The 22,126-nt window shown below is 31.4% G+C and overlaps 3 protein-coding genes, 1 long non-coding RNA gene and 1 other non-coding gene across 5 annotated transcripts; all 5 read right to left on the bottom strand.

Annotated features, from left to right (window-relative positions):
- Positions 1 to 1,143: 1,143 nt before the first annotated feature.
- LOC147949124 (uncharacterized) lies at positions 1,144 to 7,373 on the bottom strand. Its single transcript, XM_087470108.1, has 3 exons — positions 6,549 to 7,373; positions 6,299 to 6,427; positions 1,144 to 1,371 (listed from the first exon to the last, which is right to left on the bottom strand). The coding sequence occupies exons 1-3, from the start codon at positions 7,371 to 7,373 to the stop codon at positions 1,144 to 1,146; spliced, it is 1,182 nt and encodes a 393-aa protein (XP_087326234.1).
- An 820-nt stretch (positions 7,374 to 8,193) lies between these two features.
- LOC147949123 (protein FAR1-RELATED SEQUENCE 5-like) lies at positions 8,194 to 8,871 on the bottom strand. Its single transcript, XM_087470099.1, has one exon. It carries the CDS (start codon positions 8,869 to 8,871, stop codon positions 8,194 to 8,196), a length of 678 nt encoding a protein of 225 aa, XP_087326225.1.
- A 7,535-nt stretch (positions 8,872 to 16,406) lies between these two features.
- On the bottom strand, positions 16,407 to 16,479 carry TRNAF-GAA (transfer RNA phenylalanine (anticodon GAA)). Its single transcript has one exon. It is a non-coding gene; the product is annotated as a tRNA-Phe (tRNA).
- Positions 16,480 to 16,594: 115 nt separating this feature from the next.
- On the bottom strand, positions 16,595 to 18,390 carry LOC147949122 (uncharacterized). The gene is made up of 2 exons (XM_087488138.1): positions 17,072 to 18,390; positions 16,595 to 16,975 (listed from the first exon to the last, which is right to left on the bottom strand). The coding sequence occupies exons 1-2, from the start codon at positions 18,347 to 18,349 to the stop codon at positions 16,823 to 16,825; spliced, it is 1,431 nt and encodes a 476-aa protein (XP_087344264.1). The 5' UTR covers positions 18,350 to 18,390; the 3' UTR covers positions 16,595 to 16,822.
- Positions 18,391 to 21,161: 2,771 nt separating this feature from the next.
- On the bottom strand, positions 21,162 to 21,924 carry LOC147949121 (uncharacterized). Its single transcript, XR_015582133.1, has 2 exons — positions 21,614 to 21,924; positions 21,162 to 21,507 (listed from the first exon to the last, which is right to left on the bottom strand). It is a non-coding gene; the product is annotated as an uncharacterized LOC147949121 (long non-coding RNA).
- Positions 21,925 to 22,126: the final 202 nt, after the last annotated feature.

The following is a 22,126-nucleotide window of genomic DNA, read 5'->3' as shown; positions in this document are numbered from 1 at the left end:
ATCCATTCCTTTTTAGTAGATAGTTGCAAGGACTACTTCAAGACATTGAGTGTTTATGAGTATGGGAAACTTTCTCGTCAATTCCATCCCTAAATCGATCGTTTCTGTAGACAAACAATAAGAAGTGTTCTTCATTATGTATGTACACGATATACTATACCATATACAAAACCCAGAATCTCTCTCTAACTTATGAAAAAGTAAAATTTAGGTTTACATACTTTTATTGTTGTTCCAGATGTTGTTGCACATTTGTAACGGGACGATCTCTCGGGGCTTTCACACTCTAGAAGAGTCTGTTTGTAGTTTCTTTTAATAAGTTAATAAATTCTCGGGAGGCTAAGGCCACCCGATGTTCAACCAAAAAAAAAAAAAAAAACTTTTGTACCACAATGCTTAATTAAATCAGACATGTACAAAATGCCAATCTCGCTTGTTCCACATTACAAAAATGGCGGATGTCACGGCCACATAAAACGAACTACTCATAAGTCATAAGTATGGATGTCTTCTTACATACGAAGTACGAACAGATCCAGTTGAAATCTAAAACCAAGGAAAACCATTTTCATCACATCCATTGTGATCAGTTGTTAATGTTGATGTCATTATATAGGGAGAATAATGTGGGAGCCATCTATAAGAGATGTGTGAATAACATGTTTAATGATGAACATATAGACAACTAGGAGTTGTCCCGTGCTACGCACGAGCTTATCTTCATATTTGTTCTATTGGCAATTTTTTTTACTGTTAGATTTTCATTTTTCTGTATTTTGTTTTCTTAATTGGTTTTTTTTTTATTGATAAAAATGATATTAATTTTTGGGGAAAAGTATGTATCTTAATTTTTGGGGAAAACTACATCCCCTCTTTGGAACGCTTTCTCTCTCTTCTCTCTCTCAAATCTTTCAGAGAGAGAAAGCTTTCGTTCTCATTTCCCGACGAAACTTATCGTCGGCTTTTTGTCTCCGGCTAAGTCCGGTTATATTTCTTGCCTAAGTGCGAGTGTATCATAGCTTTGGTGGCTATTTATTTAATTTTCTCTTCTTTTTGCAGAACCTCATAGATCTCCTTATGGTTTAAGGAGGCAAAGCCGAGTAGTGGACGGAGCTTCTGGATCGTCGGATTGCTTGATTCCATTCATGAGGGGTGTAAATCCTCATAACTTATTGGGTCTGTTAGATCGGCTATGGATGACGGTTTCTCCTTGGGTTTGTGAATCATGAAGAAAGAAATTCGGTGGCTAGTGAAGAACGGATTAGGAGAGCGTGTTTTGCAACTGATCTGACATCTCACCTTCTCGCATATTCCAGGGCTTAACAAATCTGAAAATTCAAGTTTCTCTGTTTCTTTCATACTCAGAGAAAGCTGCAAAAAGATTTGGTGAATTTCGGAGTTACAAGCTGAAATTTGACAGACCATATTGTGGACAAAGTGCTATACTTGCCGGAAATTTGGCTGTGGTCGGAGTTTCAGCTCCGGCGGAAAGGCGATGGCAGTGACATGAGTCGGTCGTCGCAATTCCCCTTCAACGTGCACGCAAACACGTGTTATACACGTGTCCCTTATTGACCCATTCATTTTGTTTCTCTGCTTATAATATTTTTGGGTCAATTGGGCTTTTATATCTTGTAATTAGGCTCCTATTTACCATGTAATCCTTTTAAGATATTTAATAAAAACAGTTGGCGAGAAAAAAAAAGTTATTAAACTACACCCTCATGTATATTGGATTTTATTAATCATGTTTACTTTTTTGAATAACGAAATGTTTAAAAGCTTAGACTGATTCTCTTCTAGGACATGTTGTTTTGCGATGTAACCACATTGCAATACATTCTTGGCGAATTTTGTGATTACAAAATATATGATTTATGCAATGTATTTGTAAACATTGAAATGATATTTAACATTAAAATGGTCAATCAATATTTAAACAACTTTGAGAATAGTAACATGTTTGATGTAAGCTGTATGGGCAAATGATCATCGACTTTGTATTTTCTTTTGGGTCAAGACGTAATTTGTCAACTAAAAATTATAGAAGATAGACTCAAATAGTCATATTAATACATGTCACTTAATAACTTGTTTGGACGCTGTTTTCGTTGTGGCCTTACAGAAATAGCCGAGATCTACCATCATTTCTGAGTTTTGAATTTATCCCATGAGTAATCTTTTATTAAAGATGATGAAGTTTGGAGATATAAAATAAATATTCTATTTCTTAATGTTGCACATTTTTCATCCTCAGATTCAGATAATGTGTAGTTTATTTCCCTTTTAATTGTTGGTAACCCCTAACATAAAAACACCTATTTTGTCCTGACAACACAAAGACGGAAAATGATATGAATCCTTCAAACTTCAGAGCCTATTTAGTGGCTTTAAACCAAAAACAAAATAAAATAAAGAGTACATTTTGGTGATTTTATTCACTTTGACATTGTTTAAGGCAAATTCTCATCATCTTTATTTAATTGTTACGTAAATACATAAGCGAAAGTTGAAATTTAAGTCCCATATCACAAGTTAACTAAAATCAATTACAAATGACCTCATCTAACATTGTTTCTCTAATGTCTTCCTTTGACATATATATAATAGAGATCTGATCATCTATTTTAAGCTTTAGGTCTCCCTATCCATAGTAATTTTAACAAATATCCAAGTTAGAATAATATATAAATCAAACAATGTATAATTAAATTTTAAACTCAAAAAAATCATTTTCTAACACAATTATACCGTTGTGTGATATATATCTTAGGCTAAGTTACATTGTTTTGACTTTATGAATACGTCGTAGTGTACATGCATGTAGGCTCATGATGTCTCCATACCATAATTAACCTTTTAAACTCGTTGAGATAAAACAGAAAATGTTATTACAGCTTACTCAATATGGCAATAGGAAAAAAGCTTAAAGGAGAAAATAAGAGTAACTAAATTTTTTATTTGATTGTTTGGTCATTCCGTAAAGGTTTTCTCCTCCACCTAACCTCCAGTCCAGACTACTACTTTACATTTTTGCATAAACTTCAGTTCCTTGTCTGAGATCTTAAATCCTTCATTTTCATTTAAAAATGAATTGTGCAATGAGCAAATCATTTACGTGATCTAAATAAAAAATGCTTCAGAGACATTAGAACTTTCCTCGAATCATAACAATAATTTGAGTACAAAATAGAATAAAATCACATGAAATATACATATTAAGGAACCAACCAGTCAACCATTACAGTAGCAGAATTTGGCCGTTTAAAATTAGGATAATTTAGAATTTTATATAAAGAGAAATAAGAGATTGGAATATAAATTTATGACTATACATTGAATTTGATTTTTTTGATATAAATGTAAGCTAATTTATTGGGATTTTAAAGGCGATAATGGGATTTAAAAATAAATTGTGCAATGAGCAAATCATTTACGTGATCTAAAGGAAAAATGCTTCAGAGACATTAGAACTTTCCTCGAATCATAACAATAATTTGAGTAAGAATACAAACACATGAAATATACATATTAAGGAACCAGCCAGTCAGCCATTATAGTAGCAGAATTTGGCGTTTAAAAATTTATGGGACAATATAGAATTTTAGATGAAGAGAAATAAGAGATTGAAATATAAATTTATGAATAAACATTGAAACTGATATTTTGATAGAAATGTAAGCTAACCTTTCTAGAATGCAAGTCAGTGTTAAATTGAAAGTTATCTTCGAAGGGTGGTTTTGATATTTGTTTTCAGATGTTTGAGATGAGGATATTTTGTCAACAACATCTGGTGAATGGGTAAATGTAGATATAAATCATATAATAAAGAACAAAGTGGAAGCTAGGATACCAGAAATACGAACAGTGCAAAATAGGTTGTTACCTGGAAGCTCCTCACCCTTGTCTAAGCAAGTCTGGAAAAGTTGAGAACCTAAAATAATCAAAACCAATAGAGCATTGTCGTTTTTTAACAGTCTCCAAAGACGTTTTCTCCGTGAAAACAATTCTCCACTTGTGGTTGGTGCGACGATAACGGTTGGAGGATGCGACAACATCAAATCATTGATGCTGTACAGTTGGCCTTTAACCAATTGATCTTGAAACTTAGGCACACGATTAGGAAGGACTGAAGCTTGTATAGCACAATCTGAAACAAAGGCAAAATGAATTTTTTAAAATGGAGGTAAATCAGGGGTCAAGAGGAACAATAATAGAGATAATATACATTTTCATCAGGAAGGAGACATTTCCATCAGGAACAATAAGTAAGATATTGTTTCTTCAAAAGTCTCGAACTTCCCAAATATGGATGACCCGAACAACAATCCTATTGATACCAGTGTTGTGTATTTCGTTGGAGGTTGAATAAAGGGTAGAGTAGAATGATATTGTTTTAGTTTTACCCATGCTGTGAGAGAGAGAAAGTTAGTGTCGTCAAAGGTTGTTATTTAAAAAGAAAACTTAATTCAATGGTTGAGGGAGAGTAATCAGGGATTGGAATGAAATGTTAATGACCATGAAATCATAGGTGTTTGGTATTAGTTTCATTACATTATAATTGGGTGGTCAACGTAAAGATGAAAATGAAGGATATACTTCAATGGAATTCTTTAATTACCTTAAAGATTGTAATGAGTAATACAAATAACGTAATCATAATAATGGTTCATATGACTCTAATTGGTAGTGCGGATCTAAACCCCTTTTTAAAAAAAAAAAATTTGATTCCAAACAATTTGAAAACGATTTTGGACAAGATTAATGTTACATACTGTCTTTAATTACTTTAAAGATTGTAATAAGTAATACTAATAATGTAATCATAATAATGGTTCATATGATTTTAATTGGTAGTGCAGATCTAAACCCCTTTTAAAAAATTTTTAAATTTGATTCCAAACAATTTGAAAACGATTTTGGACAGGATTAATGTTCCATACTGTTCAGAACTTCAAATAGGTGTTCGGGATCTTGACACAGACATTAAACCAGAAATGATTTAGAATTTGGAGGTGGAGTAGGAGAATTAAACCAAAGAAACCCAATGATTATGAGTGGTAGCTGCTGGGAACGATGGTTGTGAGAAGGTGAGTACAGGTGAATTCGACATCGTTTGGTTCGTATACTCCTGATGGGTGTAAGAGCTTTTAATTATATTTGTTGGGCTTGTAATTGGTCTTATTTTGTCAATCCTAATATGAAAACTTAAAAACAATGACCTTTAAAACTAAGAGAGAACATGTGTCAGTTATATAATAAACCAGGTGTCATGTTCTAAGCAGAAGTTGAGAAAAACCTTCCCTTATTATATAAGATATAGTCGTCAAATCATTTGAGGTGGTTCCCCACATCAAGCATTTAGACAAGTGTTCCCAAACATTCGTAGGTTTAAAAAGAAACTATATAAGCCCAACCAAATGCTTGTCGGAGACATCCTATTGGACAATAGGAGATTCCTGTGGAGTTCTTTGCAACTTCAATTCCTAAGAAATTATTTTAGAGGTTCTTAAACCCTACACAAGAGGGTTTTTCTTTTCGAACAATACTTAGGTTCACCCCTAGGGGTGAACCTAATCTTTCACCCCCTCTAGTGTTAACCAATAACAACATGACATGTAAGACTAAATTTAAACCAAATATTGAATTAAAACAAAAATCAAAAATAAACAAAAAAAAGTCAATATGTGTTTGCTGTCGTTAACGTCGTTGACGTCAATAGACATCCGCATTTTTTATTTATTAACCCTCCCCATCTTTAATTGTTTTAATTCTATAAAGTACCTATGTTTATTTAATTTTCTAAGAAAGCTATGATGCTAAACGGAAGGTTTAAAACCATTTGTTTTGTTCGACGAGTAATATGCCAATATATATATATATATTTTTTGTCAACAGCATAAAAATATATTTGTTTTTGATGCAGAAAAACACAGTAGTTAATGATTAAGAATTTATATTATATCATTAATTTTGAGCTTTTTTTTTTCTTGTCAGTGTAAACATGTATGCCTAAGTCAAACAAATGTGAACTTAGAAGAAAATAAAAAGAAATAATAATAAAAAAAGAAATCAATCTAGAATAAAAATAATACTAATGTACTTTTGTAAACATGTGATTTCATAAAAAAAATGAAAAATAATCTAGCTTTAACACTTTTCTTGCTAAGAATATGATTATGGAAAAAATAAAAATAAATAATAAATAAAAATGTAATAATAGAGCATTACGATGAACCACCATAACTCTTTTCGTATTCCTACAAATATAAAACTTCAAATTAATAAAAAAAATGACAAATAACTCAAATAGAAATAGTAAGAATGAAATGTTTACCTTGAACACTTGTGAGATAAATGACTCATTATGTAAGGTCGGATTAGTGGTAGTAACAGATAATTGGGTATCTGGAGTAAGAGTAGAGTCCTATAGCATTTATCATTTTATTAAAAAAAATTAATATATACACACACATATATATATATATATATATATATTAATTCACATGTTAATGAAAATTAGACATAAACTAAGAAGAAAAATGTACCTGAAATGATAACTTTTTCTTTGCCGTAGCATTACTTGATTTTGATGTACGCTCATTTTTTTTTTCAAGAACATTCAAAAATCGACCATGGGGTCCAACTTTTTTGTTCCTTGGTCGTCCAACAGAAGCTTTTCTTTTTATTCCACGTGCATTGGGAACTTCCTTGTCTTCTTCTTCTTCTTCTTCTTGTTCTTCTTCTTCTTCTTCTTCTACTTCTTCTTCCACAAGTTCAACATCTGAGGTTTGGGGTATCCATGCATTAGCTTTTACAAGTTCTTTTTTCTTTTCCTCCAATTTTCTAAGCAATTGAATGGCATCTTCATTTGCACACAACGTCAACTCTATATGGTCAGCAGCAACAGATGCAATCTCACGGAAAGTACGACATATATGGCTGTATCGCCTTCCAATGGATTGCTTCACTATTTCATTAGGTGTCTGTGGATGATAATAAGATATACTTCGTGCTTTTGCCTCTTTGCTCCATCGAGTTAGGATGTAGGTAGATGGAATTCTTCTAACATTTTTCTTGTCCAACACTTTCAATGCATGACGGCATAAGATCCCAGCAAAAGTAAATTTCATGCAACCACAATGTATTATTTCGCTTCTAGCATCATAATTAACCAAATGCTCTCGTGCTACACCACGATAAGATACGTTGTATTCATACACCATCTCAGACTTACTGACCTTTTTGGCGACATAATCACCGATAACTATGTATTGCTTCTGGAACAAGCTAAAAACTTTGGGTGTATACACTTCTTGTGCATGTTGCAACATCTCTACAGTAGCACATAAAACCGGCGAGGTATGCATCATATTGAAGTCAGCAATTAATTCTTTATATCGTCGATCCTCCAACACTCTCTCATAGTGTTCAAAGAAGCACAACAAGTTATAACTATGCTTCAAATATTTTTTCAATATATTATTCATACTTTCATTACGTTGTGTGCTCACCATATCCGCTGTAAAAGTATGACGTCCATAAACCATTGCCCATTTTTCTTTGAGCTCAAACAAATTCTTCAACCATTTATCCTCTGTCAATTTATGCTTCTGGAGCATATCATTCCATGCCAATAACCATTCTTCTTCTTCCTCATGTTCATATACACACTTACTGAAGTCCATGGCAAATTGTTCTGCTCCATGAAATACATGACTCAACTTCTTTGCAGTATTTTGATAAATATGCCAAACACATAACCTATGTTTTGTTTCTGGGAAAACCTTCACTATTGCATTCGCCATTGCTGCACACCTGGTCAGTCAGAATTGTTTTTGGTTGTTTTCCAGACATTGCTCCAAGAAAAGTCTCGAAAAGCCACTTGTATGACTCAGTAGTTTCATCATATAAGAGAGCAGCACCAAACACTATAGTTTGCTTGTGATGATTAACTCCGACAAATGGAGCAAAGGGTCTATCATACTCATTAGTCTTATAAGTTGTGTCAAAGCAAACAACATCTCCAAAAAGACTGTAATCACTTATAGCCCGATCATCTGCCCAAAAGATATTAGTGATCATATCATCTTCATCAAGCTGCATTGAATAAAAAAATGATGAATTACCCTCTTTCTTTTTTTGAAAATATTCCAAAACTGCTCCAGCATCTCCCTTTTCCATTTTTGCCATTCACTTTCGGTATATGTAATTTTGATAGTCTTTCGCCAAAAATCCCAGATTTGCTCGTTCCCCAACTTCTCTGCTCATCATTTCAATAGTTGCTTTTGCTGAAATTCCTGACATCTCAGCATCGTCAGCATGTTGTTTTTGAGAGATAGATAATGCACGATTGCCCTTCAACAAATGCTTCATAGGTGTCCCCACTAAATCATGGTTATGGTTCTGCTCGAAAGACACAATTTTATATCTTTCGTTCTTCTGAAGGAAGCAAGTCATATGAGCATTACAACCACACCGTGTGATTGGTTTTGAAAAAGATTTTTCGACCTTAGATTCTTCTTTCCTATACCCCTCTTTTGAGCAAACATAATGAAGCCTTACTAACTTATTTTTTTTTATCGACCTTCGTTGTTTTCTTACGTCAAACCCATGATTGCCTCCATACTTTGTGTAAGCTATATGTGCAGACTCATCAGAGCTAAACTCCATGCCAATACATAGCTCATCCTTCAGCTCGTTTTTTTTGTTTGCTTCTAAAACAACAACCTCTTCAGCTTGGCCATCATTCTCATTGTTGGCTATATTATCTTCTTCTTCTTCAAATTCACTAACTGAAGCTGTGTATTCACTTATTGAATCATCATCTTCCTTGGGTAAAAAATCTTCATTTATATAATTATTCTCCATTGCAATTAATCTGCATTAACCATTTAATATTAATATATCTATTCTATTATTTGAAAAGCCACTTTATAAAATTTCTTATTAAGGGTAAAACAATTTTTTTTTTTTGACAACAGCATACAAGGGTAAAACAATTGTAAATTAAATTTTAAACTAAGAAAATCTTTTAAATAATTATTACTTTCCAAAAAAAATATTCAATTTCTCTCAATTAATTATGGACGAAAATAACAAATTAATTTTTAAAAAAATTGTTTACTAATCATACTTGAAAACTAAGATTTGATATTATACCATATTATTTCTTTCTAATTATTATATATAGAAGATTTTGTTAAGATTTAATTTTATGATTCTCCATTCACTTTGTTTGATGTTATTTTACAAATTATTTTAAATGATATTATAATACAATAAATATGTATTTTTAAAAATAAATATATGTTACTCAATCTATTTCTTTTAAGGGTTAATAAATTAATAATTTTTATTTCTTTACCGTTTTTAATAAATTTACAAACAAAAACTGTCTCAAAAAAAATACAACTAAAACATTTAATACTATAATTTAATTTTTAGAAGAAAAAAACGTCTAGGTTTTGATATCTCCTAGTAAATATACTTAAAAAAAATATCGTTAAATTGATGCTTGCATCTTACCTTGCAGTAGGTATTTATACGTCTCTGTTAACTTCCACCGAATCCAGACTTCAATATATCCAGATCAATACACAATAGAGAAATAGATGATCTGAAAAACATAATCCATAGATATTTTTAATACAGAAACTCATACATATGTATCAATTACAGTACCCAAATAAAAAAAAAAACAGAATTTGTAGGTTTACCTGACAAGTTGACGTTTGTGAAACAATGAATCTTCCTCTGTAAATTTGTGAAAAACTTCTTATTAGGGGTGTTACGAGATAGCCCAACAATCTATCGATGAAGTAAAGCTATCGACGTCAATATGACGAAACCCTAATCACTAATAATCTAATATATTAAAGGAGAAGTCGAGAGGGCTCACAGCCAATCTCACAAAATTTGACCTCTCTTGCCCTTAATGAAAAATACCCCTGAAAATTTGGGGGTGTGACGAAGAAACACAATTGTTGGATCAAAACTTTGCAAATTTTGAGAACATTAACAAAGGGTGAGATCAATAATGATACTCAAACAACAAAATTGTTGGATCACAATTGTTGGATCACAACTTTACAAATTTTGAGATCATTAACAAAGGGTGAGATCATTAATGATACTCAAAGAGCAAAAAGTTTTTTCAAAGTCCATAAAAATCTGTATATATATATAAACAAAAATGTGTGAAAACAAAGAGATGTGAAACAAAAAGGTGTGAAACAAAAATGTGCAAAAACTATCAAGTGCAAACATTGCAAGCTAGGGGTACGACGAAGAAACACAATTGTTGGATCAAAACATTACAACTATATATAAACAAATATGTGCAAAACAAAAAGGTGTGAAAACTAACATGTACCTACATGGAAAGTTGGGGTGCGACAAAGAAACACAATTGTTGGATCAAAACGTTGCAACTTTTGAGATCATTAACAAAGGGTGAGATCATTAATAATACTCAAAGAACAAAAACTCTTTTCAAATTCCATAAAATATACATAAAAACAAAAAGGTGTGAAAAAAAAGAAGTGTGAAACAAAAAGGTGTGAAAACTAACAAGTGCAAACATTGAAAGCTAAGGGTACGAGAAGAAACCCAATTTTTGGATCAAAACATTGCAACTTTATATAAACAAAATTATAAACAAAGAGGTGTAAAACAAAAATTTGTGAAAACTAATGGGTGCCAACATGGAAAGCTGGAGGTGCAACAAAGAAACATAATTTTTGGATCTAAACTTTGCAAATTTTGAGATCATTAACAAAGGGTGAGATCATTAATGATACTCAAAGAACAGTTTGTTTTTCTTTCAAAGTCCATTAAATTCTGTATATATATAAAAACAAAAAAAGTGTAAAAACAAAGAGGTGTGAAACAAAAAGGTGTGAAACAAAAAGATGTGAATACTAACAAGTGCGAAAACTAAAGTGTACAAACATTGAAAGGTAGGGGTACGACGTAGAAACACAATTGTTGGATTAAAACATTGTAACTTTATATAAACATAAAGATGTAAAACAAAAAGGTGTGAAACCTAACGGGTGCCAACATGAAAAACTGGGAATGCGACGAAGAAACACAATTGTTGGATCGAAACTTTGCAACTTTTGAGATCATTAACAAAAGGTGAGATAATTAATAATACTCCAAAAATAAAAACTCTTTTCAAATTCCATAAAGATATGTATATATAAAAACAAAGACGTGTGAAGACAAATAGGTGAGAAACAAAAAGTTGTGAAACAAAAAGATGTGAAAACTAACAAGTGCAAACATTGAAAGGTAAGGGAATGACGAAGTAACACAATTGTTGGATCAAAACATTGCAACTTTATATAAACAAAGAGGTGTACAACAAAAAAGTGTGAAAACTAACAGGTGCCAACATGAAAAGTTGGGGGTGCGACGAAGAAACACAATTGTTGGATCAAAACTTTGCAAATTTTGAGATCATTAACAAAGGGTGAGATCGATAATGATACTCAAACAACAAAATTGTTGGATCGCAATTGTTGGATCACAACTTTACATATTTTGAGATCATTAACAAAGGGTTAGATCATTAATGATACTCAAAGATCAAAAACTTTTTTCAAGGTCCATAAAAATCTGTATATATATAAAAACAAAAATGTGTGAAAACAAAGAGATGTGAAACAAAAAGGTGTGAAATAAAAATGTGTAAAAACTATCAATTGCAAACATTGCAAACTAGGGGTACGACGAAGAAACACAATTGTTGGATCAAAACATTACAACTATATATAAACAAATATGTGCAAAACAAAAAGGTGTGAAAACTAACATGTGCCTACATGGAAAGTTGGGGTGCATCAAAGAAACACAATTGTTGGATCAAAACGTTGCAACTTTTGAGATCATTAACAAAGGGTGATATCATTAATAATACTCAAAGAACAAAAACTCTTTTCAAATTCCATAAAAATTTGTATATACATAAAAACAAAAGGGTGTGAAAACAAAGAAGTGTGAAACAAAAAGGTATGAAAACTAACAATTGCAAACATTGAAAGCTAGGGGTGCGAGAAGAAACTTAATTTTTGGATCAAAACATTGCAACTTTATATAAACAAAGAGGTGTAAAACAAAAATTTATGAAAACTAACGGTGCCAACATGGAAAGCTGGGGGTGCGACAAAGAAACATAATTTTTGGATCGAAACTTTGCAAATTTTGAGATCATTTACAAAGGGTGAGATCATTAATAATACTCAAAGAACAATTTTTTTTCTTTCAAAGTCCATAAAATTCTGTATATATATAAAAATAAAAAAGTGTGAAAACAAAGAGGTCTGAAACAAAAAGGTGTGAAACAAAAATATGTAAATACTAACAAGTGCGAAAACTAACAAGTACAAACATTGAAAGGTTAGGGTATGACGTAGAAACACAATTGTTGGACTAAAACTTTGCAACTTTATATTAACAAAAAGGTGTGAAACCTAACGGGTGCCAACATGGAAAACTGGGAATGCGATGAAGAAACACAATTGTTGGATCGAAACTTTGCAACTTTTGAGATCATTAACAAAAGGTGAGATAATTAATAATACTCAAAGAACATAAACTCTTTTCAAAGTACATAAAGATATGTATATATAAAAACAAAGACGTGTGAAGACAAATAGGTGTGAAACAAAAAAATGCGAAAACTAACAAGTGCAAACATTGAAAGGTAAGGGTATGACGAAGTAACACAATTGGTGGATCAAAACATTGCAACTTTATATAAAAAAGATGTGTAAAACAAAAAGTATGAAAACTAACGGGTGCCAACATGAAAAGTTGGGGGTGCGATGAAGAAACACAATTGTTGGATCAAAACTTTGCAAATTTTGAGATCATTAACAAAGGGTGAGATCAATAATGATATTCAAAGAACAAAATTGTTGGATCACAACTTTGCAAATTTTGAGATCATTAACAAAGGATGAGATCATTAATGATACTTAAAGAGCAAAAAGTTTTTTCAAAGTCCATAAAAATCTGTATATATATAAAGACAAAAATGTGTGAAAACAAAGAGGTGTGAAACAAAAAGGTATGAAACAAAAAGGTGTGAAACAAAAAGGTGTAAAACAAAAAGGTGAAAAAACTAACAAATGCAAATATTGCAAGCTAGGGTTACGACGAAAAAAAAAATTGTTGGATCAAAACATTACAACTATATATAAACAAATAGGTGCAAAACAAAAAAGGTGTGAAAACTAACTGGTGCCTACAAGGAAAGTTTGGGTGCGACAAAGAAACACAACTGTTAGATCAAAACTTTGCAACTTCTGAGATCATTAACAAAGGGTGAGATCATTAATAATACTCAAAGAACAAAAACTCTTTTCAAATTCCATAAAAATTTGTATATACATAAAAACAAAAAGGTGTGAAAACAAATAAGTGTGAAATAAAAAGGTGTGAAAACTAACAAGTGCAAACATTGAAAGCTATGGGTACGAGAAGAAACCCAATTTTTGGATCAAAACATTGCAACTTTATATAAACAAAGTAATAAACAAAGAGGTGTAAAACAAAAATTTGTGAAAACTAACGGTGCCAACATGGAAAGCTGGGGGTGCGACAAAGAAACATAATTTTTGGATCGAAACTTTGCATATTTTGAGATCATTAACAAAGGGTGAGATCATTAATAATACTCAAAGAACAAATTTTTTTCTTTCAAAGTCCATAAAATTCTGTATATATATAAAACAAAAAAGTGTGAAAACAAAGAGGTGTGAAACAAAAAGGTGAAAACCCTAATTTGGGAAAATCATGAGATTCGATAAAATTGCTGATCTTCTTCCCGGAAGAACTAATTGGCGTATAAACGCCAAGGTCTTACATTCTTGGAGTATCAGCGAGTTTTTTACTAAAAAAGTACTGCTTCTTGTGGATATAGAGGTTAGCGTTGTTAATTGAACATCATTCTTACTTAAATTTCAAAATTTAACATCATTCTTACTTAAATTTCAAAATTTAACAGTTCTTATATATATATATATGAATTCTTACACAATTGTTATTAAACTGTGAAGGGTAACACAATTGAAGCTACATTTTTACCAAATACACTCGCTAAACTTCAAAAATATATCGACGATGGTGACTGATATGATATTAGAACTTTCAAAGTAATCAATCCAACTCTGAATGAGAGGAATACTCATCATCCTTATCAAATTAAATTCACGGACGATACTACTATGACGTTGGTCCAACAATTGAGTCCAAAGAATTACTTTTGATTCGAGGATTTTGATGATATATATTAAAGAATTAAATTTTTTTTTTTTCTTTTTTCTATTCAGTTCTTACCCGCACAAGCGTGCGGGTAAATCACCTAGTAATAGTCTAAAACTATTGTGAAATAATAAATATATATATAAGAAAAGATGGGGAGGGTTAATAAATAAAAGATGTGGACGTCTATTGACGTCAACGACGTTAACGACAGCAAACACGTATTGACTTTTTTTGTTTATTTTTGATTTTTGTTTTAATTCAATATTTAGTTTAAATTTAGTCTTACATGTCATGTTTTTATTGGTTAACACTAGAGGGGGTAAAAGATTAGGTTCACCCCTAGGGGTGAACCTAAGTATTGTTCTTTTCTCAATGCACTCCCGTATAAAATGGTAGCATTTATGTATGGGTTTACTTTTATCATGAAATATTCTCTATGTTTCCAATTTAAGTTTTCTTTTAAGGATTTTTTATTGATTAGATATTTTTCAAATTTTTTATGCACAATTTCTATTAATTTAATAGTTTATTGCCAAAGAAAATCTGTTAAAATGAAACATTGGAGTATTGTACTGTTTGTCCAAAACAAAAGGGAGTATTATACTTGCAATTTCAAATATTTTGTACCAGGTTATTCAACTAATAAGATTATACATATATATATAATATATATATATATATATTATAATTATACATATATATATTATAATAATGAAATTATATTAAAGTGAATTTGGATAAAATTAATCTTAATTACAGTTATTATAAAATTAAACAAATTAAACTATTATATTATATATAGTATCTGTATATATTAATATTGCCGTGCTGATTATTTAATTTATTATATCAAAACTCATTCTATTACTATTTACTATAATTACTTTTTCTTATATTATTTTATTTAAATACATTATATAACATATTCCAATCTGTCATGAGTCGTATGTATCTGTAAATGTTCTCCCATGTTGTAGCATGGATTTGGTCCTATCAAAGACGGATATAAATTTGGGTATTATCGTCTGAACATCCAAATTACTCGACGAAAATTTTTTAAAAAAAAAAGAATTAAAAACCCTACACGAAAAGTGCGGGTCGATCCATAGGTTTAGTTTATAAAAATTAACACCAAATAATTTGAGTTTTACTAATAAATAATTAATTAAAAATCTAATTTATAGGGAAGATCGGGCAAAAAAAATTTATGTGGATCCAAATCTTTTATCTACTTCCTTATTTGTTGGACTAAAATATACAATTAAAAATTGATAAAAATATTATTAAAACTATGATTATAAGATAAAAAAGAACATACCGTAGATGGGATGAGACGGTTCTCGAAATAAACATATTATCTTTCTCTTACTATTTTTTAATGTACTTAAATCTAATCATCCTCTTTTCTAAACCAAACTGAAAATAAATTGAAAATTAAATTGATACAAAGTTGGATTATGAATGTTAATATGTTAACAAATGTAACTCCACATATACGTAAAATAGAACCTAATTGCAAATTTACTTTCTTTTAAACTAATCCCGCACGTACGTGCGGATCCAATCCCTAGTTTCTATTAGTTTAATAGTTTATTGCCAAAGAAAATCTATTAAAATGAAACATAGGAGTATTATACTGTTTGTCCAAAACAAAATGGAGTATTATACTTGCAATTTCAAATATTTTGTACCCGGTTATTCAACTAATGAAATTATACATATATATATATATATATATATATATATATTATAATGAAATTATATGAAAGCGACTTTGGATAAACTTAATCTTAATTACAAGAATTTACGACTTATGAACAGTCATTATAAAATTAAACAAATCAAACTATTATAATTCCATTCATAGATCTAAACATCATAAATGATTGAAATTTTTAACATTCACGATTACGTTTCTCTTAAAATATAAATTTGAAAATACAATCAGATATAAAGTGGTATAAACCAAGATATAAGAAACTTAAATTAAATGAATTAAGAGTAAAAAAAAGAGGCAACCCAATACCTCAAATGAAGAGACGATGTTCTTAATCAATTTGCAACTTGATATGTTTAGGGCTGTGATGTTTTGTTGTTAACTACAAATTTAAAAAATAATAAATAATAAATGCGGTGAGCGTGGATCGAACACGCAAACTTCAGATCTTCAGTCTAACGCTCTCCCAACTGAGCTATCCCCGCAATGATATCAATATTTTTGAAGTTTGGTCAGAGGCTTCGTCATCATCATCATAAATAGAGTCATAGAGAGACATGAGATGTTTTGGAACTATAGACCAATCAAGAGATATAGAAATTAGAAAAATAGAAAAAGGATTTGATTAATGAATCGAAATTACATCAACTAAACCCAAAGAGAACACTTAAGAAGACAATGAAGAAACAAAGAGAGAAAAAAAAATTGCATGACGAAACAAAGGAGGTGAAACAGAAGCCTCGCTCGATCGATAGCAAACTGAAAAGTCAAAGGGACTAGGCTAGGCTGGTCTTGATCGATAGCAAACTGAAAACTCAAAGATCAAGACTAGGCTGGTCTTGATCTTTTTTTCTTGGTCAGCCACCTTAGCTTGATATCCTTAACATCATCAGCATCGTCATCATCGTCATCCTCATCATCATCATCATCATCATCATCATCACCATCATCATCTTCAGGCACCATGACTTTGTTTTTCCCCTTTGAGATGAGACTTTTTGATTGAACATCTAAACCATTCTCTTGTAAAGGAAACAAATTATTACAAAGATTTGTGGACGTTGGGTTAGGAGGCACCTTGACTTTGTTCATTTCCATTGAGGGGAGAAGTCTCGAGTGACTTGATGAGCCCATTCCATTCTCTTGCAAAGAAAACAAATCACGACAAAGATTGGTGGACGTTGGATAAGGAGGAGCAAAAGGAGGAACTCCCATTGAGAAGGGTATTTTCGGGTGACTTGATGAGCCCATTCCATTCCCTTGCAAAGAAAACAAATCATGACAAAGATTGGTGGACGTTGGATAAGGAGGAGCAAAAGGAGGAACTCCCGTTGAGAAGAGTCTATTCGGGTGACTTGAGCCCATTTCATTCCCTTGCAAAGAAAACAAATCATGACAAATATTGGTGGAAGTTGGATAAGGAGGAGCAAAAGGAGGCACCATGGCTTTGGAATCCACTCCCGTTGAGAAAAGTCTTTGCGGGTGACTCGAGCCCATTCCATTCCCTTGCAAAGAAAACAAATCATGACAAGGATTGGTGTTTCCAAAAAGAGGAACATATCTTCCTGGGAATGAATCATATGGGTTTCCAGCAACATAATTGAATGGAGGCACACGAGGATACACGGGACCGAACAAATTCGTTGTTCTCCTAGTGGCTTCCATATCCAAGTATTTGTTTCTAATGTTATTGCTGCTGCCTCCTATGGGCTTAGATGGACCAAGAGTGAGATCAAGATTAATACGATCCTCATCATTTGAAAAAGCATGTGAAGTGCTATAGCTAGGGTTTCCGGTGAGGGAGCGGTCTAGAGCCTGAGGAGGAAACATGGTCGTCTCCATTTGTTTGACTCCTTCGCCAGTGGAGAACAAGTAAGGCCTGCTGCTGCTGCTATCGCCTCCTCCATACCTAAAACGCGAAAATGACAACCCTTCACGGCTGTCGAAAGGACCAAGATAAGCATCATCAGAAAGCCTTGACCCGAACAATAGACGCTGCCTCTTCAATTCTTCCTCATTTCTGTGGAATTTCTGGTGAGCGGAAAGTGACCTCCGGCTTGGGAACTCCCTACTGCAGAGATCACAGAGGTAGGTTTCGTCATCGCTTGCTGTTCGCACTGTCTCTAAAATGAAACGAGGCTTCTCAAGGATAGTCCGTTCAGACACAACCTCTTGAGAAGACTTTGGTTTCATCGTCACCTCCTCCTCCTCGGACACAACGACACTTTTGAGTTTCTGATCATGTTTGGGTGGGGAGGAGGAGTTTGTTGAAGACGCAGGCGATTGGTTCTCCATAGCTTGTTTGGTGAAAATTTTGTCTCTTTGGTGTTGTGATTCTTCAGAGAAGAGAGCCATAGATCCATTTTATTGATGAGAGGTTTAGCTTTTTAAAGTATAAAATCTCCCAAGGGCAAACAATAATTAATTGACACCATAAATCAACTTTAAATTTATAGTTTTCTTTTAAAAGATATATTGCTTTCTATCTGACTAATTTACAGTTCACTTTTTTTTTTCTGCAGAAAATAAATCATATAAAGTTTACATAATCCAATTTTTACTAGTTTTGTTCTTCCAAATGGCTTTTTGTAATCTGATTTTCTTTACAGCTCATTTCAAATACTACCATCAATAATTCTTACACCTATAGACGTGGAAGTATAAAAAATATTTAGAAACTATCTCTTTTCATATACTTTTTAAAAAATGGCACTCGTAAGTTCGTTACATCGACCGTTGCAAACTACCGACTCTTCAATAAATCTAAAGTCAGTTATCGTAAGTATTTAGATTAAAAAAGTATTAATTGATCTATTTAAATAAATAACAACTAGGGTATATCCCATGCTATAAAGCACAAATCAATATTTTTTTCAAGAAAAATATAACATAATAATAATAACTATTATTATATTTATTTTTAAAAATTAATTTGTTTGAGACAGTATTTACTTTTAATATTCCAATTGTTTGATAAATCTACATATATATTTTTATGAACTAATTATTTTAGAATATTATAGTATTTAATTTGTTTAATGTATATTACCATTTTATATTGTTTGCTGTATTTGAATTATTATTTTGTGAAATATATAAAAGTATTAATTATTATATCCTAATTGGAACATTACAACACACATTTTATTCTTCATAAATTGAGTAATATATCTTCGTCTTTAAAAATTTAAATCACAATATATGCAGAAAATATCTACATATTTATTTATCATATGTATCATATGATAATTCAAAACATTTTGGAAATGAAATTAAAAAGAAAATAGATAATAGGAGAATCAAATTTTAAAATTTTAACAAAATCTTCTAAATATAGTTATTAAAATAATAATTTGGATACTTAGATAAAAAATCTTACTTTTTAAAATTCTGATTGGTTTATAATTTTTAAAAATTAATTAGTAATTTTCGTCCATAATTAATTAGAGAGAGAAATATTTTTTTGGAACTAATAATTATTTAAAAGATTTTATTAATCTAATATTAAAATTCTATTTTTACTTTATTTAAAAATTAAACATTTGCATTATATCAATGACATGAAAATGTAATATTTTACATTTTATGAGGTTAGTTTCATATTTGTACTTCTCAATTAATATAGTAGGATTACTAAACCAATTGTAAACAAAATATTAGATTTTATATTTAATGGAGTGATGTTATTTTTATTTATTTTATATGTATATATTTGCATAATTGCAAATACAATGAAAATGAAAAGCAATATATAGACAATTAAATTTGAAGCAAACACACGTCAGCTATGTCACTATGTCAGCTTTACTACATTTGGTTCTTCTTTCTTATCCTGCCTTAATATTGACAAATATAATATGTGTTTTTTCTTTAATTAAGTTTTTATTTTATTTTTTACTTTCTATGTTATATTTTATTAACTTTCGAAATACCTGTTAGGAAAAAGATACCTACAACGACAAATTGACAATTTAAAATAGGGGTGCATGAAATTTTACGATTGCCAATTTTTTTTGGGTAAAATACGTACGATTGCCAGTTTTATACCATCATTGCAGTTTATCATTAGTGGGCTCTGTGAAACTATTGGACAAATATCTCCATATCATACATTAGCTATCCATAAGTAATGGTTTATCACCACATAATACGGTTTTACTAAATATTTTATTTTATCACCACATAATATAATACCTTTATGAAAATCATCTTGAACTTGATGCTCCCAACATTACAATTTTTTCGAAATTCTATCATATAGAATAACAAAGTAGTTTTCAATTAAACTTAGTCATACGAAATAAAACCTTTTGTTCAAAAAATACATAATAAACTTTTGTACCACATCTACTGTGATAAGTTGTTAATGTTGATATCAAAAACATTAACAACTAAGTCCACATCAAGCATTTAGACAAGTGCTTCCAAACATTCGGAGGTTTCAAATGAAAATATATGTCCTATCAAAAGCTTGTCTGAGATATCTTATAGGAGATTCTCCGGGTATACCGTGACCCAACAAGACCATAGACATAAATTATGACAAGAGATCAAAGCAGTATGGAATAATAAAGGTTTTTTTTTCCCCTAGCAATCCAGTATCTGATATGATATCACACGCAGACTTGCGTTGGACATAAGTATATTCCTGTTCAATTTCTTGCAACTTCAATTCCTAAAAATTTTAAGAGTTTCCAAGACCGTAAATAAGACTCCATCATTGATCATGTTCCATCTTACTTTATGTGGAGGCATCTCGCAAAAAAAATCAAAATAAAGTTCGGTTGGGAAGAGTAACCCTAGACAATGAAGTGAAATCCATTCCTTTCTAGACAGACGATGGCTGCAAGGACATTGAGTATGCGGAACTTTGTAGTCAATTCCATCCCTAAATCGATCGGTTTTGTATCAGTAGTTTATCAAGAAAAAATTTAGGGTTTCGAAAAATGGAGACAAACAATCAGAAGTGTTCTTCATTACACGATATACTATACCATATAATCTACAATATATGTGGTGTATATAGTATTATAAGTTACATAAATACATATATCAAAGGTAAAACGGTAGAAATTCTACAAATGTCTCTTTAACAAAGGATCTCAAGCAAGATCCAGATTCTCTCTCTAACTTATGAAGAATAAAAGTAAAGCAAAACCCAGAATCATTAGAACAATATAATCATGAGATATATAGGCACTGATAATCAAAGGATTCATGAATTACATTAACCAAAATCACAAAACAGATGATTTGAAATTAAGAATGGAAAATTACATGAGGTGAACAAAAGCCGCAACAGCTATAAGATACCTCTAAACTGAAAATCTCAAAGAGACATAAACGATAATCACGGGGCCCCAAATCTTCTTCTAGCTGATGCTAATCAAGATCTCTTTCTTTTGAGGACCCTCTTTATCATCCCTATATTGTCAAGTCTTCAGCCACCACAGCAGCTTTGTTCTTTCCCTTCGAGATGGGACTTTTCGAGTGACTAGTGCCTGTACCATTTTCTTGTAAAGAAAACAAATCATGAGAAAGATTAGTAGCAATAAAAAAGACGAATCAAGCCAGTTTCTAGCAACAAAATGGTATTTAGACACACTAGAACGGACGTACTGGAGTCATGATTTTTTTTGTGGTTCTTCTGCTGCTTCTTCGATTCTTGGACCTCCTTGGGGGTGGTAGTTTGGTGACCGCCAAGGGCATGAGGGGTTAAGAACACTCTGTTGCACAAACGACAGATGTAGAGCTTACTGTTATACTTGGGCGGATTTTTCACGGCCAAAACAACACTTCTGGGTTTTTCATCATCTTTGTGTGGTGAGGAGGTTGAAGAAGGCATAGATGATAATTGGCTCTTCATATTGTAAAAAACACGTTGCTGAGAGTTTTGTGGTTTCAGAGAGAAGGAGACGCTATTTTGTTGAGAGGATTAATGGGAAATAACGCTATTTATTAGTGTGTTTCACTCATTACAAGGTATAAAATCTCCAAGGAGCAAATAATATTTAATTGAAACCATAAACCGGCTGGTTGTCCAAAAAAAAAAAAAAAAAAAAAAAACCGGCTTTGAATTCATAGTTTTCTTTTAAAGGATATATTGGTGTGTATCTGACTAATTTACAGTTT

The sequence above is a fragment of the Camelina sativa genome, chromosome 2 (genome assembly GCF_030686135.1).
Source record: "Camelina sativa cultivar CO46 ecotype springtype chromosome 2, ASM3068613v1".
Taxonomy (NCBI): domain Eukaryota; kingdom Viridiplantae; phylum Streptophyta; class Magnoliopsida; order Brassicales; family Brassicaceae; genus Camelina; species Camelina sativa.
Note: the sequence above shows the minus strand (reverse complement) of the source record. Positions and strands in the feature narration are given on the sequence as shown.